Source organism: Microcebus murinus, chromosome 20 (assembly GCF_040939455.1).
Source record: "Microcebus murinus isolate Inina chromosome 20, M.murinus_Inina_mat1.0, whole genome shotgun sequence".
Taxonomy (NCBI): Eukaryota; Metazoa; Chordata; class Mammalia; order Primates; family Cheirogaleidae; genus Microcebus; species Microcebus murinus.
In genome coordinates, this window is record NC_134123.1 from 5,021,651 (window position 1) to 5,038,949 (window position 17,299).

Below are 17,299 nucleotides of genomic sequence, written 5' to 3' on the forward strand. Positions count from 1 at the left end.
CTCTACCCAGCAGGCATTCCTGGAACGGGGGTAACACGGGAGATGTGAATTTCTTGCTCTCTCAGCTCCTTGGCTCAGAGTGTCTTTAAGGATTTTTGAGGGTAAACTTGAAGATACTTGCTTGCTTTACTGAATTTAAAATCTAACCACCAAGGCGGAGTGTGGTGGCTCATACCTGTAATCCCAGCACTTTGGGAGGCCGAGATGGAAGGATCACTTGAGCCCAGGAGTTTGAGACCAGTCTGGGCAACATAGCAAGACCTCATCTCTACAAAAAGTAAAAAAAAAAAAAAAAAAAAAGGAATCTAACCATCAAATAATGTGACTCCATTGTGTTATATTCAGTGTATTCTTCAAATATTCCATTGTAACTGGTTTAACATTTCTCCTTCTCAGACATAACATTAAGTACAAGAACTGAATTCTTTTTTTTTTTTTTTTGAGACAGAGTCTCGCTTTGTTGTCCAGGCTAGAGTGAGTGCCGTGGCGTCAGCCTAGCTCACAGCAACCTCAAACTCCTGGGCTTGAGTGATCCTTCTGCCTCAGCCTCCCGAGTAGCTGGGACTACAGGCATGCGCCACCATGCCCGGCTAATTTTTTATATATATATCAGTTGGCCAATTAATTTCTTTCTATTTATAGTAGAGACGGGGTCTCGCTCTTGCTCAGGCTGGTTTTGAACTCCTGACCTCAAGCAATCCGCCCGCCTCGGCCTCCCAAGAGCTAGGATTACAGGCGTGAGCCACAGCGCCCGGCCAAGAACTGAATTCTTAAAAGATCAAAATATGGGCCGGGCACAGTGGCTCACGCCTGTAATCCTAGCACTCTGGGAGGCCAAGGCGGGCAGATTGCTTGAGGTCAGGAGTTGGAAACCAGCCTGAGCAAGAGCGAGACCCTGTCTCTACTATAAATAGAAAGAAATTAATTGGCTGACTAATATATATAGAAAAAATTAGCCGGCCATGCCTGTAGTCCCAGCTACTCGGGAGGCTGAGGCAAAAGAATTGCTTGAGGCCAGGAGTTTGAGGTTGCTGTGAGCTAGGCTGACTCCACGGCACTCACTCTAGCCTGGGCAACAAAGCGAGGCTCTGTCTCAAAAAAAAAAAAAGATCAAAATATGGTTACTTTGATTAAATACAAGTTTCTGTATAAACATTCATTCAAGAGTTGGTTCCCAGTATTTTTTATTTTTTTAAATATATTTATTCTTTTTTTCTTTTTTTCTCTCAGTGAAGAATCAACGTTAGTTTTACTCTGTTGTGCTGGGTAGAGTGCAGGGACATTAATTATCATGGCTCACTGCAACCTCAAACTCCTAGGCTCAAGCAATCCTCCTGCCTCAACCTCTCAAATAGCTGGGACTTCACCTAATACCAAGTCACATTTCTAAAGCTGATGAATCCTTGAGGTTTTCTAGGTATAATATCAAGTCATCAGCAAAGAGTGAGAGTTTGATCTCTTCTGCTCCCATTTGGACGCCCTTAATTCCGCTCTCTTGTCTGATTGCTGTAGCGAGGACTTCCAGCACTATGTTAAACAGAAGTAGAGATGATGGGCAACCTTGTCTTGTTCCAGTTCTAAGTGGGAATGCTTTCAATTTTTCCCCATTCAGTATGATATTGGCTGTGGGTTTGTCGTATATGGCTTGTATCATTTTTAGGTAAGCCCCATCTATGCCTATTTTGTTGAGCATTCTTATCATAAAAGGGTGTTGAATTTTGTCAAATGCTTTCTCTGCGTCTATTGAGAGGATCATATGGTCTTTGTTTTTGCTTCTGTTTATATGGTGAATTACATTTATAGATTTGCATATGTCGAACCATCCCTGCATCCCTGGGATGAAGCCCACTTGGTTGTGATGAATTATTTTCTTGACAAGCACCTGAATTCAATTGGCTTGGATTTTGTTGAGAATTTTTGCATCTGTATTCATAAGAGATATTGGTCTGTAGTTTTCTTTTTTTGTTGCATCCTTTCCTGGTTTTGGTATCAGGGTTATATGTTCGCTTCCTAAAATGTGTTGAGGAGGATTCCATCCTTCTCAATGTGGTGGCATAATTTCTGCAGGATAGGCACCAGTTCTTCTTTGTAAGTGTGGTAAAATTCTGGTGTGAAACCATCTGGTCCAGGACTTTTCTTTTTAGGAAGATTTTTTATTGCTCTTTCAATTTCAGTGCTTGATATTGGTCTGTTCAGGACTTCTATTTCTTCCTGGTTGAGCCTAGGGAGGCTGTGTGTTTCTAAGAAATTGTCCATTTCCTACACATTTTCCAGTTTGTGTGCATAGGGGTTTTTGTAGTATTCATAAATTATATCTTGTATCTCCGTGGCATCAGTTGTAATTTCTCCTTTATTGCTCCTGATGGAACTTATTAGAGATTTTTCTTTTCTGCTTTTCATTAGTCTAGCCAATGGTGTGTCAATTTTGCTTATTTTTTCAAAGAACCAACTTTTTGTTTTATTAATCAATCCATATAGTTTCCCTGTTGTCAGTTTCGTTTAGTTCTGATTTGATCTTAATGATTTCATTTCTTCGGCTGGGTTTGGGGTCGGTCTGTTCTTCTTTTTCCAGCTCTTTGAGACAATTCCTTAGGTTGTCTATTTGTGATCTTTTTGACTTTTGGATGTAGGCATTTATGGAAATAAACTTTCTTCTCAGGACTGCTTTAGCTGTGTCCCACAGGTTTTGGTAACTTGTGTCACCTTTGTCATTTAGTTCAAAGAATCTTTTGATTTCCATCTTGATTTCCTCGTTTATGAAGTGATCATTCAGCAGACGGTTGTTTAGTTTCCATGACTTTGTGTAGAATGAGAACTCCTGTTAGGGTTGATTTCTACATTTGTTCCATTGTGATCTGAAAAGATACATGGTATAATTTCTATTTTTTAAAATTGTTTGAGACATGCTTTGTGTCCTAGGATACAGTCAGTCATAGAGAATGACCCATGAGCTGATGAAAAGAACACATATTCAGTGGTTTTGGGGTAGAATGTCCTGTAAATGTCAGTCAGGCCCATTTGTTCTAGAGTTCTGTTTAAGTCCATTATTTCTTTGTTGATTTTCTGTTTGGAGGATCTGTTCTGTGCTGTCAGTGGGATGTTAAAGTCTCCGACTATTATGGTGTTGTTTATCCATTTGTTTAGATCAAGTAGAGTTTGCTTTATGAATCTGGGTGCGCCAATGTTGGGTGCATACATATTTAGAGTTGTTATGTCTTCTTGTTGAACTATACCCTTCACCATTATATAGTGACCTTCTTTGTCTTTTATTACTTTTGTTGATTTAAAAACTAAGTTATCTGTAATCAACACCACCACACCAGCTTTTTTTTTGGCTTCTGTTTGAAATATTGTTCTCCACCCCTTTATGTTTAGTCTAATTGCATCCTTGCAGGTTAGATGTGTTTCCTGAAGGCAGCAGATACTTGGCTTGTATTTTTTTTAATCCATTTGGCCAGCCTATGTCTCTTGAGTGGGGAGTTCAAGCCATTCATATTCATTGAGATAACTGATAGGTGGGGCAGATTTTTGTTCATTATGTTGGGTTGAACTTTGTTGCTTTGTTTTCTCTCTTGAGCCATTGTGGTATCTGGGCTTTTATCTTTAGCTTTGAGTAGATTTACATTCGTGAGTGTTTATTGTGCTGATCCGTGGGTAACACTGTTTTGAGTACTTCTTGAAGGGCTGCTCTTGTCTTGGTGAATTCCCTCAGTCTTTGCTTATCTGAGAATGTCTTGATTTCTCCTTCATATACAAAACTTAGTTTTACAGGGAATAAGATTCTCGGCTGGGCTTTACCTACATTTAGACATGCCACAAGTTCTTGTATACTGCACAGTTGTGGAGAGGAAAGACATTTTGAGTCACCTGTTTTATGTGCAGTTCATGAATTTCTAGGGCTACACTTAAATCTTAATCAGATATACATTTCAAAACCTATATAATAACTTTTTGAAGTTTAACAGTAAGAAGTTCACACCAATTTTTGAGTGCCTGTTAGTGCCAGGTTTTATCAGATCAGCATTATTTATCTTTCTGATGAGGAAGCTGAGATTTAAAGAGGCTAAGAAACTTCTTCAAAGTCATTGATTCTTTTAGCATGTATTTATTGAACACTTACTCTGTGTCAAACACTTTTCTGGGTCCTGTGGTTACAGGCATGAATAAGATAGAGTCACCATGTTTATGCACTTGCATTCTAGCATAGATGTTTTGTGTTTTTTTGAGATGACGTTTTGCTATGTTGTCCAGACTGGTCTCAGGTTCCTGGGCTCAAGCAATTCTTCTGTCTCAGCCTCCTGAGTAGCTGGGATTACAGGCATGTGCCACTGTGCCTGGCTGGTATTTAGAAACATGTTATGTGATTTTGGCTATGAAGAAAAGCGTAAAAGCAGAATGGTATGAAGTGCTCCATTGGGCAGGTTTATGTGGACAGGCCTCTCTGAGAAGGGGTAACATTTGAGAAGAGACTAAAATGAAGAAAGGAGGGGTCATATAATGTCAATGACAGAATTCCATCCCAGATCTGTCTAAATCATAAAGCCATCCTATTATCTGTTCTGTGATAATTGCAGGAAATCTCCTATTTTCCTGTAGGAGAAACATGTATAGTTTCTCCTGTACATGTTTCTGAATGTATAGATAACATGTATCTGAAAATGAGAGAGCCAAAAGTAAAATAAGCCTTGATTAAAATTCGTGCAAAAACTGCCTCTCTCTCTCTCACCCAGGCAACCTAAAGACCAGAACTGCTATTGGATCCCAGGCACCTTAGGACAGGAAGCCAAGGTGTCTCCTTAACAAATTACCTCAAAAGTTTGTAGCTTAAAACAACAGTAAGCATTTATTATTTCCCACAATTTGTTTTCTTTCTTTCTCTTTCTTTCTTTCCTTCCTTCCTTTCTTTCTTTTCTTTCTTCAGTCTTGCTCTGTTGCCCTGGGTGGAGTGCAGTGGTGTCATCATAGCTCACTGCAACCTCAAACTCCAGGGCACAAGTGATCTCTTGCCTCAGGCTCCCAGGCAGCTGGGACTATGGGTGGACACCACAACTCCCACTAATCTTTCTATTTTTAGTAGAAATAGGGTCTCACTTTTGCTCAGGCTGGTCTTGAACTCCTGAGCGCAAGCAATCCGCCTACCTTGGCCTCCCAACATGCTAGGATTGTAGGCATGAGCCTCACACCAGCCTCTTACAATTTCTTTAGGTCAAGAATTTAGGCAAGGCACAGTGGATATGGCTTGTCTCTACTCCACAATGTCTAGAGCAGTGGTTCTGAACTAGGGGCAATTTTTCCCCTTGCCTCCTCCATGGACATTTGGCAATGTCTGAAGATATTTATGGTTGTTACAACTTCGAAGTTGCTGCTGATGTCTAGAGGGTATAGGCCAGGAATGCTGTTAAACATCCCACAATGCACAGGAGACCCCTACACACACACAGCAAAGAATGATCTGATACAAAATTTCAATAGTGCTGAGGTTGAGAAATGCTAATCTAGGGCCTCTGTTGGAAAACTTGAAGGCTGTGAGCCAGAACCATCTGAATTCTTATTCCCACACATGTCTGGCAATTGGTGCAGGGGTTGTCAAGCAGAACACCCATGCGTGACCCCTTCATGTGACCTGGGCTTCCTTGTCACATGGTGGCTGGGTTCCAAGGGCAAAAGTCAAGAGAGAAAAGAGCATGCACGCATGAGTCAGGAGTGGAGTCATGCTGCCTTTTATGACCTAGGCTGCCACTTCTTATTCTATTGCTTCAAGAAGGCAGAGTCCCATCCAGATGCAAGGAGTTGAGAAATAGACTGCACATCTTTATGGGAAGTGGAAGGGCTTCTAGAAGAGCATACAGGACTGCAAAGGTTGCTGCAGCCAGTTTTGGAAAATACAATCCACCAAACACAAAGTGAATAGCTTTCCCTCCCATAAAAGTTAAGGAGTCAACTCAGCTGGGTGACCCCCACCTTTGTGCATGACTGTGCTGGTGTTGTGGTTTATTGCTGCTGTTCTCTTTGTCCTATATGGGAAAAAGGGACAGTAATAAAAGAGTGGAGATGAGGAGCAGGAGTAGGTGGGGAAGGTGGGTTTGTGGAAACCATGGAGGCATCGTGCTTTGGCCCTGCACAAGCAGCCGTTCTTGGGTTGGCAGTGGGCTAGAGTTGGCAAGGAGGCACTCTGATTTTACAGATGGCTCAGCCATAGGTCTGCCCACCACTGTGATGGAGATCTATGAAAGACTGAATCCAGTCTACAAAAGCTAGCTACGGTTTACCATGTGTTAAAGTGTGAGTCAAATAAAAACCCAATGTTTGGAAGTCGAGGACCGTCTGTAGACCCCCCCCCCCTTGTTGTCAGGCAGAATGAGTGACCTTTTCATGTGACCTGGGATTACTCATAACATAATAGCTGGGTTCCAAGGGCAGCCTTGGCACTTTCAGACATGGGTATATTACATACAGGGGGCTGTTAACTAAATGTTTTGGCTTAAATGTCCAGTGTTTTTATTAATAATAGCATATATTAACATTTAACATGGTTTTGTTTTGATTCTATTTTCTTTTTCTACAAAATAGTGTATCTTGGATAAAGACAAATTTTATATTTCATTTTTGTATTTTAGATTTTGCTAAACATGCTGACTTTCTAGAAGCCATAAGTAGTGCTTTGAGGGCCCTTTTGCAAACAATGGCCTCCAAGAACATTTCTCAGGTAAGATTTTTAAAAATTGTTATATGAAACTTGCAAAGTTTCCAAATATGTTATGGAGGCAAAATTCATTACTTAACTCTTTTTTTATAAAAAATACATATTTCTATTACAAGAGCAATATGTGATCTTTGTAAAAAGAAAAAGGTAGGCAGGGTGTGACGGCCCATGCCTGTGATCCCAGCACTATGAGAGGCTGAGGTGGGAGGATTGCTTGAGGCCAGGAGTTCAAGACCAGCCTGAGCAACATAGTGAGACCCTGCCTCTTAAAAAAATCAATAAATGAATTAATCAAGTGTGGTGCCATGCACCTGTATTCCCAAGTACTCGAGAGGTAGAGGCAGGGGGATCACTTGAGCCCAGGAATCTGAGGTTACTGTGAGTTCTAATTGTGTCACTGCACTCCAGATGGGATGACAGAGCAATTGCTGCCTCTTAAAAAAGAAAAGAAAACAATAGTGCTTAAAGTAAAAAGTAAAATCTCTTTTTCTCCCCACCATTAGCAACACACAAAGGTGCTTTGTTATCAAGACTTTATTATAAAAATTTTCAAGCATGCTCTCCTGACCCTCCACAGTGGTCCAGCCACACCTCTCTGATAGTTGCCTTACCACTTTTATTTCCACTTTTCGTAAGGAAATTTTCAAGCATCCCTAAAAGCAGAGATAATTCTGTGAACTCCCAAGTGTCATCCCTGAGCCTAACCAGGTTATCAGCATCCTGTCATTCTCATGCATTCACCTCTCATGCACTCTTATTTTTGTTTCCTGGAATATTTTAAAGCAAATCGTATCGTTTCACTCAAATATTTTATTATGTACTTCATTATGTATGTCTGAGAGAAAATTAAATTTTTGAAAAACTTAACCCCAATACCATTCATTCCCCCCATCCCAAAATTAACAGATATTTTTTATTATCATTGGGTATGCAGTCTGAGTTCATTTTTCCAAGATTGCCTTAAAAAATGTCTTTTTACAATTGGTTTGTTGAAATCAGGATTTAGGCAAGGTCCACATGTTGCTTTTGGTTGATATGTTGGTCTCTTAAAGTTTTTTTTAAATAGCTTTATTGAGATTTGATTCACACACCATTCAACTTACTGATTTAAAGTATACAGTTTTGCGGCCCGGCGCGGTGGCTCTCGCCTGTAATCCTAGCACTCTGGGAGGCCGAGGAGGGCAGATTGCTCAAGGTCAGGAGTTGGAAACCAGCCTGAGCAAGAGCGAGACCCCGTCTCTACTATAAATAGAAAGAAATTAATTGGCCAACTAATATATAGAGAAAAAATCAACCAAGCATTGTGGCACATGCCTGTAGTCCCAGCTACTCAGGAGGCTGAGGCAAGAGGATCGCTTGAGCCCAGGAGTTTGAGGTTGCTGTGAGCTAGGCTGACGCCACGGCACTCACTCTAGCCTGGGCAACAAAGTGAGACTCTGTCTCAAAAATAAATAAATAAATAAAATAAAGTATATAGTTTTGGCTGGGCGTAGTGGCTCACGCCTGTAATCCTAGCACTCTGGGAGGCCAAGGCGGGCGGATTGCTTGAGGTCAGGAGTTCTAAACCAGCCTGAGCAAGAGTGAGATCCCGTCTCTACTATAAATAGAAAGAAATTAATTAGCCAACTAATATATATAGAAAAAAAATTAGCCAGGCATGGTGGCGCATACCTGTAGTCCCAGCTACTCGGGAGGCTGAGGCAGAAGGATTGCTTGACCCAAGGAGTTTGAGGTTGTTGTGAGTTAGGCTGACACCACGGCACTCTAGCCCGGGCAACAGAGTGAGACTCTGTCTCAAAAATAAATAAATAAATAAACAGTTTAGTGGTTTTGGTATATTCACAGGTTCTTAAATCTCTTAATCTATAACATTTTCCCCAGCTATTCCCCTTTCCTAATACCTTTTATTCATTGAAGAAACCGCCATTTTCTGTAGAATTTTCCCCATTTGAAAGTTTGGCTCATTTGTTATGATGGTTTTATTTAGCATGTCCTCCTAGCACCCACGTGTCCTAAAGACTGGGAGCTGGGTCTAGAGGCTTCATTAGATTCAGGGTCAGATATTGTGGCAAGAATAATATATAGTGCTGTGTATATTTCCTACTTTTATATTACAAATCATAATATAATGTCATAAAATAGCAATGCTAAGATTAATTATGGGTTCACGTAATGGTTTTAGCAATCAGTGATTGCAGTTGCCTAGATCATTAGGGGCTACGAAATAGAGATTTCTTTAAGTATCATTTTGAACTCAGGATTTTTAAAAATATATTTGTACTTCATTCCATTATAGTCATGCTTTTAGACGCAAAAATTGTACTATAGAAGTCCCTTCAAATTGGCTCCTGTGTCTCTTTGACAAGAATCCTAGGTTTTTTATCACTTTTGCTTCTAAGCATAAGATATCCCAGGCTTAACTTGTAATTATCTTGCTTAAAATCTGGAATCAGTTATTTCTCCAAGAAACCTTGATTTCTTTAGTGGGAAATTGAATTTTTGAGTGTTTATTGATACCATGTTGTCATTACTTCCAAGTCTTTTTAGTGGAAATAGCTAGGAAATAAGCCTTTTTTAGGAAGAGAAAAATCTTAAATTTGTTCTCATATGTCCCACTTACATTAAAAAGGGTATGGTGTTAATAACACTACTGAATGTAGTTTAATATTTCTTTTCTTTTTTCTTTTTTTATTTAAAATTTTATAGTAACCTTATTACTTTTTTTTTTTTTTTTTTTTTACCCTGATAAGAAAGTTTTGGCTCCTGGAAGTTTTAGTATTTCTTTGTGTTTTGTTTTGGTTTTTTGTCCTTAGGATATATCCCTCAAAGACTAGTCAAATTGCTGTGCTTTAAAGTTGAAAAAATTCTCTGTGTGGATTATTACAAAATTATCTTCAGTTTTTGCTTTTTTTTTTTTTTTAAGGAATTTTTGTTTGCTTTAATTTTTATTTTTTAATTATATAAAATATTGACACAGTTTTAGAGTTAAAACTGTAAAGCAGGATCTATTCAGAGAAAAATATGGTATATCATACAATGGTATATTATTCAGCCTTAAAAAGGAAATAAATTTTGACACATGCTGCAATAGGGATGAAGCTTGAAGATACTATGCATGCTAAGGGAAATAAATTAGACACAAAAGGACAGATATTGCGTGATTTCACTTATTTGAAGTATCTAGAGTAGTTAAGTTCATAGAGACAGGATAGAACAGTGGTCACCAGGGGCAGGGGCAATAGGGAGTCACTGTTTCAAGGCTATAGAGTTTTAGTACAGGATGATGAGAATGTTCTAGACGTGGACAGTGGCAGTGGTTCACATCACATGCACAACAGTGTGAATGTACTTAATGCCACTGAACTGTACACTTAAAAATGGTTAAAATGGTAAATTTTATGTGTATTTTATCACCAAAAAATATATATATTCAGAAAGATCTAGTTTCTGTCTCTTTGCTCTTGTTCTTTGATTTCCACTATATTGGTAATCATCCTTTTTAGTTTTTATCATTCTATTTTCTGTTTTGAAAACATAGACAATTTTTTTTTTTGCTTATTAAAAAAATAGTATATAACTGGGCACAGAGGCACTTGTGTCTATAGTCCCAGCTTCTCAGAAGGCTTAGAGATTTTTCTCATTTCTTTTTTATACAGTCTGCTATTGATAGACATTTGAGTGATTTCCAGTCTTTTGCTAGTCGAAGTAAACTACTAAAATAAACTTTTTTTTTTTTTTTTTTTTTTTGAGACAGAGTCTCACTTTGTTGCCCAGGCTAGAGTGAGTGCCGTGGCATCAGCCTAGCTCACAGCAACCTCAAACTCCTGGGCTCAAGCAATCCTCCTGCTTCAGCCTCCCGAGTAGCTGGGACAACAGGCATGCACCACCATGGCCGGCTAATTTTTTCTATATATATTAGTTGGCCAATTAACTTCTTTTGCTTTATAGTAGAGACGGGGTCTCACTCTTGTTCAGGCTGGTTTCGAACTCCTGACCTCGAGCAATCTGCCCGCCTCGGCCTCCCAGAGTGCTGGGATTACAGGTGTGAGCCACTGCGCCCGGCCTAAAATGAACTTTTTTACACATTACGTTTTATCTTTGCCATTGTGTTTTTGGAGCAGATTCCTAGAAGTGGATTTGTAATTTTGCTAGTCCCTTCCCAGGGTCTGAGCCATCTTTCATCTCTACCTGCAGTGCTTGGGAGTGCCAGTTTTGCCATGGCCTCGCCAGCAGCATCTGTTACCAAAAGGTTGTTTTTTACCAGTTGGATAAGTGAGAGATTATATCTCAATTTTAACTCAGCATTTCTTTTATTACGAGGAGGCTGGACTTCTTTTCACGTGTCTAAAGATCTTTTGCATTACTTTGTGACTGTTCCTTTGTGACTGTCTCACCCATTCTTCTATTGGAATGGTCCTTTTTCTTCTTTGTATTAAATATACAAGGACAAGTTCTAGGGCCTCACTCCTAACCTGCTGAAAAAGAAACTTTGAGGAGGGCCCAGCAATCTATGTTTTAACATGTTCTCCAGGTGACTCTCATGCATGATAAAGTTTGGGAACCGCTATTCTAACACATTCTCCTTTCTAAAATCCTCTAGTTGTTAACACGTCTAATTAACATGTCATTGGACCATACCACCCACTTCTTTGTTACAGTCCTCTTCCATTCCCTGGGGTGCTCCTCTCTCCTTGAAGGTTCCTGCTGGTGGATTCTGTTCCTGTTCCCTGGCTCTGTCAAAATTTTAGATATTGTTAGTATCTACATAGATGATTCTTCCAGTAACTTGCCTCTGCAGTTCTTTCATTTCCTTTTCTTCAGTGGCCTTGTCTTCCATAGAGACAGGGTCTTGCTATGTTGCCCAGATTGGTCTTAAGTGATCCTCCTGCCTCAGCTTCCCAAAGTGCTGGGATTACAGGTGTGAGCCAGCATTTTACAATCTTTAATAACTTATGATGAGCCAGGCATGGTGGCTCACACCTGTAATCCCAGCGACTGAGGAGGCTGAGGTGGGAGGATTGCCTGATGCTAGGAGTTCAAGATCAGCCTGGGCAACATAGTGAGACCCTATCTCTAAAAAACATTTTTTAAAAAAATAAAAATTACCTGCACATGGTAATGCACACCTGTAGTTCTAGCTATGCAGGAGGCTGAGGCAGGAGGGTCACTGGAACCCAGAGGTTGAAGGCTGCAGTGAGCTATGATTGTGCCACTGCACTCCAGCCTAGGTGACAGAATGAGACCTTGTCTCTAAAAACATAATAATTTATGATAACATAAACATCTCAAAGTAAATTCATACTTAGCCTATTTTTGTTAAAGCTAGGTGATCCTCTTTGTACTTTCAAAACCTTTTTTATGATTAATACTAAAAAGAGATTAGAATCTCTTTAGTCTGTACATGTGGAATGAAGGTTGTCTTTAAATGAAACTTACGGGACCTGGGACCCCTTTTATAGATTGGATATTGATAGCAACATAAGCAGGGCTCATCTTAGTTTAGAATTACCAGCTATATTGCAGTAATTAGGATATGTAATACCTCTCTGCCAGGAGTTTATGTCACTCTTAGAATCATGCAGCCTATAAAAGAGATTCCTGTCAGTCCTGTTTTCACATGCTAGTGGGGTTGGTTGAGTGTAACACTGTAAGTACTCTGCTCTTCTCTTCCAACAGTGCCTGACTCCTGATCAGCTGATGACATTATGCAAAGCAAGCATTCATAGTAGTAATGTTGGGGTTCGAGTCAACGTTGTTAGCATTTTAGGGATCACTGGCAGCATCCTAGCCAAAGAAGATGGTACACTTGAAACTCTTAAGGTAAAACAGTTTGCTTCTAACCTAACATGTTAAGTAATTAGAAATGGGAGGAGAATAACTGTGAGTGTAGGATTGTTTAAATTTCTGTGGACAGGCTGGTCCGATGGTAGTGGATTATCAGAACTTATTAACATTAGTGTCACTAAAGTTGGTGTTTCAACCCCCCACTGCTAAAAAAAATAAAAAATAAAAATTTCTATGGACATGAAGAGAAGAAATCATATCAAAAAGTTGCTGATTAAGTTATATTATTAGAACATGATCTAACTGCATGCATTAGTTAAGTACTTGAAAAGTTGAGCTGCATTTTGCAATTCAACTTTATTTCAGAGATACTTTTTCAAAAGTAAAATTGTCTTCATTGAAAGGACAAATTCAGAATTTTCTAAGATGCCTTCCGCCTTTGCCATTGCATAAACCATATGTATGTTGTGTTCTGAACAATCCTCCCGGTTTTCTTTATACACCAGGTAAAGTACATTCTGAAAAATACCACATAGTTAATGTGACATCACTCCATAAATTTTAAGCAGCAACTCTGGTAGTGCCAATACAAAGTACCTCTTAACCTACTAATTGCTTTACAGTGATGACTGAGGTTTTTAAGAATGTTTAGGAAAAATGATATATATACATATAGCAATATATATATATACACACAATATATATATACACATATAGCAAAGCATTTTAAAAAGTACAAAAGCGTATATAGTGGAAAGATTGACCTCTGTACTTATAAACTACCAGTCCCCCAGTTCACCGCTGGAGAGGCAGCTGCTGTTATCCACTTCCTCTGTATCATTCTAGGGGCTTTTGATACACAGCTAGGTAAATGAGAGAGCATGCGGCTGTGTGGCATGTATGTGTACACACATACGGATGGGTGTGTGTAGGTATAACCATTGCCTCCCCACGACTATAGTTTCCAAGGTCCACCTTAGTGGAACAGCATATTTTTCCCAGACATAAGACTTAAAAATTGTTTTTTAATCACATTTACAAGCATGTAGAAAAGCAGAAAGTACAATGAATTTTGTGTTCCTATAAGAAGATTTAACATTCATTAATATTCTAGCATATGTACCACATATAGTTTCTTTACTGGGTGTATTAAAGGAAAGGAAAGACAAACCGTGGTATTTCTCCCCTATTGGTTCAGGATGCTCCTCTTAAAAATAGAGACAATTTTTTATAACTGCCATTATCATGTTAATTACACAATTGACAGTCATTTCTTAATATGTCTAATACCTGGTTCATATTCATAATTTTCCAGTTATCTAAAAAATAGCTATTTATAGATAGTTTGTTTAAAGCGTAGAGCCCACATGTTAGGCTTGGTTTGGTGTTTTCTTTGTCTCTTTTAATCTAGAATAGTTCCTCTCCACTCCTAGTACATCCCAACACCACCAGTCTTTCCTCAGTTCCTGGAGTAGCCATCCCATATAATGTCCAACCTGGATTTGTCTGATTGCTTTCTTGTGGTATTAAGCTTATTCCTTTATCTTCTGTATTTCCTGCAAACTGGAAGTCAGATTTAAAGGCAAGATTAGATTCAGATCAGTCCTTTCTAATGAGACTGCTTCAGGGATGGTGCTTTGTGCTTCATATTATGTTATAGGATATTATATCTGAATACAATCTTAGACCACGTATGTTAGGTGAGAACATTGAGACGCAGAGAGGATACCTGTTCAGGAGTCACCTGTTGTTTACGGTGGAGCTGAACTTTGGACTTGTGGTTCTGGGCATTTCTACTGTCCCATCTGTAAGATCAGATGGGACCTCATCCTTGAGACATAAAGAGTGGAGCAGAACAGCTGAACTAAAAATGAGTTTACTCTGAAACAGTTCTTTGCATGATCCACTCATTAGCTAGCAAATTGCAGAAAAAAAACTGGTGGATGTTAAAATTCAACCAATATAGTGGACAAAAATGAGATTAAATGTTAGAGATTTTTAAAAATCTTCATATACTTTTAAAAGCAGATTTTTTTGTTGTTATAGATAAGATTTCTATGCATTTTGACCTCATGCAAAAAGCTTTTTTGAGGGAGGTAGATGGGAAACTCTAATGATTTCCAAGATCATACATCATTTATGGATCTTTATTCACTTTAGGGATATAAATTATAATATGTTTTATTATCTGGCTTATATTGTACTTGGTATATTTATCAGTATAAGTTTTAATTTTTCCTGGCATTTTTATATAAATAGTATGCATAAATTATTGCCACATTTAAAGTTCTTACTCATTTGGGAGACTGATGTTAGTCATATTACAATGTGTTTTGTTGTTTCCAGGCCATTGGGTGCTTTCTGCTTGAGGTTGCCACCAAAGATCCTTCCCTTGTAGTAGCAGGAGAAGCTCTGGACGCCCTCTTTGATGTTTTTGCAGATGGTAAAGAAGCTGAAAGAGCTTCAATTCAAATTAAATTATTATCTACTCTGAAAGAATTCCAGCCAGTCTTCAAAATGAAGGTTTGTGGCCGTTTTATTTGTACTTGCATAGTATCAACATTCTGTGGGGATGAGGGTGTGTGTAGTTACCACCATGCAATTTAGAGGCTGTGGATGATAGATTCCTGTGAATCTCGGCGATTCATGTAGCACTTCATCCCCAGTACTTTGTATAATGCTTGTTGACTGAGTCATAGCTCGGCCGTGTTATTGCTGAATCACTGTAACTTGAAGCCAAAATGGTACCTGACAAATTTCTCTTTTTTAAGTTTAGTTATATTAACAGTGCTTCATATATATAAGTACTATACTCTATAGTTTACAAAGTACTTTCATATACATTTTAAATTTATTTTATGTCATGTAATACATTATAAGCTGATTTCATTGTTACGGATGTTTCTTTGGTGATCTGAAAAAAAGAGCAAACTCCAGGCTGTTCTGCATTGGAGAATGTAGCTACTGCCTACGTTATATTTATTTATTGTTTTGTCAGAAACATCAAAGCTAACTTTGAGTCAAAAATTAATTTCAAAAACTGTTTTGAGGCCTAGCAGGTGACTCACACCAGTAATTCTAACACTCTGGGAGGCCAAGGCGGGAGGATCACTTGAGGCTAGGAGTTTGAGACCAGCCTGATCAAGAGCTAGATCCCATCTGTACAAAAAATATAAAAAATTAGGTGGCACGCACCTATAGTGTCAGTGACTGGAAAGGCTGAGGCAGGAGCATCACTTGAGCCCAGGAGTGTGAGGTTGCTGTGAGCTATGATGACGCTGCTGCACTCTAGTCCAGGCAACAGAATGGACATAGTCTCAAAAAGAAACAAAAAACAAGACTGTTTTTGTAATGGGATAGGAGAACATAAAAACAAATTTGAATTATGTGTCTGTTTACAAGTTTACCATTCTCCTCTTATCTAACTCCCAATTTTAAAATTATATAATTTTGAGAAATGCAAATATTTATATTTTTAGATTTCAGATTAAACATTTGCTTCTAAATCTTTGTGAAAAAATAGAAATTTACTTGGGAGGCTGAGCTGGGAGTGTCGCTTGAGTCCAGAAGTTTCAGGAAAAAAGAATAGAGGTTTTGATGAGAAATTTGCTTACTTTTGTTGTTTTCCAATATTTATTTTATCCAACAAGCTCATAATGCAGAATTGGTTTCTTATGGAGAGAAGAACTGTATGATGAATTTTTAGGTGAATATGATTGTGTATGTAGAAATTTAAAGTTTCTGAAAATTTTTTAAGGCATAAATAGTTTTCAGAAAAAAAGAAAAATAACAAATGTCTTGTACATTATGTCATTGTTACATGTGAAGCGAGTGTTTTTTTTTTAAGAACATTAATATTGGTTTGTTTGTAACATATTTATGTTTTGGCATGTTACATTTAAAAATTTAGTAATAGGCAGGTGCACTGGCATGCACCTATAGTCCCAGGTAGCAAACTCTGCTGAAGTAAATGCTTAGAAAGGAGTTAAACTATGAACTGGGAAAATCCACCCCAGAACTTCTGGAAGTTCTGTTGTTCTGACTGATTTTCCTACTTAGTGTACATTGCTGTGGCAATAACATTTAATTGTTTTTCTATTTTCAAAAGTACGAAGCTCTATATTCTTTGTTAGCCAGAGGCTAGCCTGGAGTTTTATTTTTTAAAATTTGTGATTCAGTCGTTTTTGTAACTGTTATTTTAAAGGTGCACATTGTAAATTTATTTTTCATTTACTGTGTTCCATTTACTTTGAAAGTAAAAATGTTTTACCAAAATCTTGCAGCTATCTTGTTCTGGAAATGGTTAAATATACCCTAAATTACATACTTTATTTATTTAAATGAATTAGCAATATATACCAAGTCATAAGATTTGGTTTTTTGCAGATACGTAAAGAAGGGCGAGGTAAATACAGTACAGATCAGCTGTGTGTTCTCGACAATGTGAAGATGAATTTGAGAAGGTTTGTTGCTTATCAAGAAACTGTGGAGAAAAGACTGACTTCTTGAACCATCAAAAGAGAAATTAATTTTTTCCCAAAGTATATGATGCTAAGAATACTAAAGGATTTTCTTGGACTGTATGCATATCTGAAAGTTATTTTTAAATGCTTATATTCTGTACATTAATTTGAAGTTCATAAAAAACTTTGTGGCCTCTTTAGTGCTCTCTACATCGTGTGCCCAGCACATTTAACCACTGGAAGCACGAAGGGTGGAAATGCAAAGGAATCTCAGGTGGTTCTTAACTAATTCCAGAGCAGCAAAGCAACTTCAAACAATCATGTTTTTCTTGAATTTTGCCAAAAAATA

At 38.2% G+C, this 17,299-nt stretch overlaps 1 protein-coding gene across 3 annotated transcripts in view; it reads left to right on the forward strand.

Moving 5' to 3' along the window:
- Positions 1–17,070, forward strand: part of HEATR3 (HEAT repeat containing 3) — a 36,359-nt gene extending 19,289 nt beyond the window's left edge. For all 3 annotated transcript variants that reach the window (XM_012788964.3, XM_012788965.3, XM_075995621.1), the window contains 4 exons: positions 6,618–6,706; positions 12,380–12,523; positions 14,834–15,010; positions 16,874–17,070. In XM_012788964.3, coding sequence (XP_012644418.1) covers positions 6,618–6,706; positions 12,380–12,523; positions 14,834–15,010; positions 16,874–16,996 — 533 coding nt within the window. In that variant the 3' untranslated portion in view covers positions 16,997–17,070. The remainder of the gene's footprint in view (positions 1–6,617; positions 6,707–12,379; positions 12,524–14,833; positions 15,011–16,873) is intronic.
- The last annotated feature ends 229 nt before the right edge of the window (positions 17,071–17,299 follow it).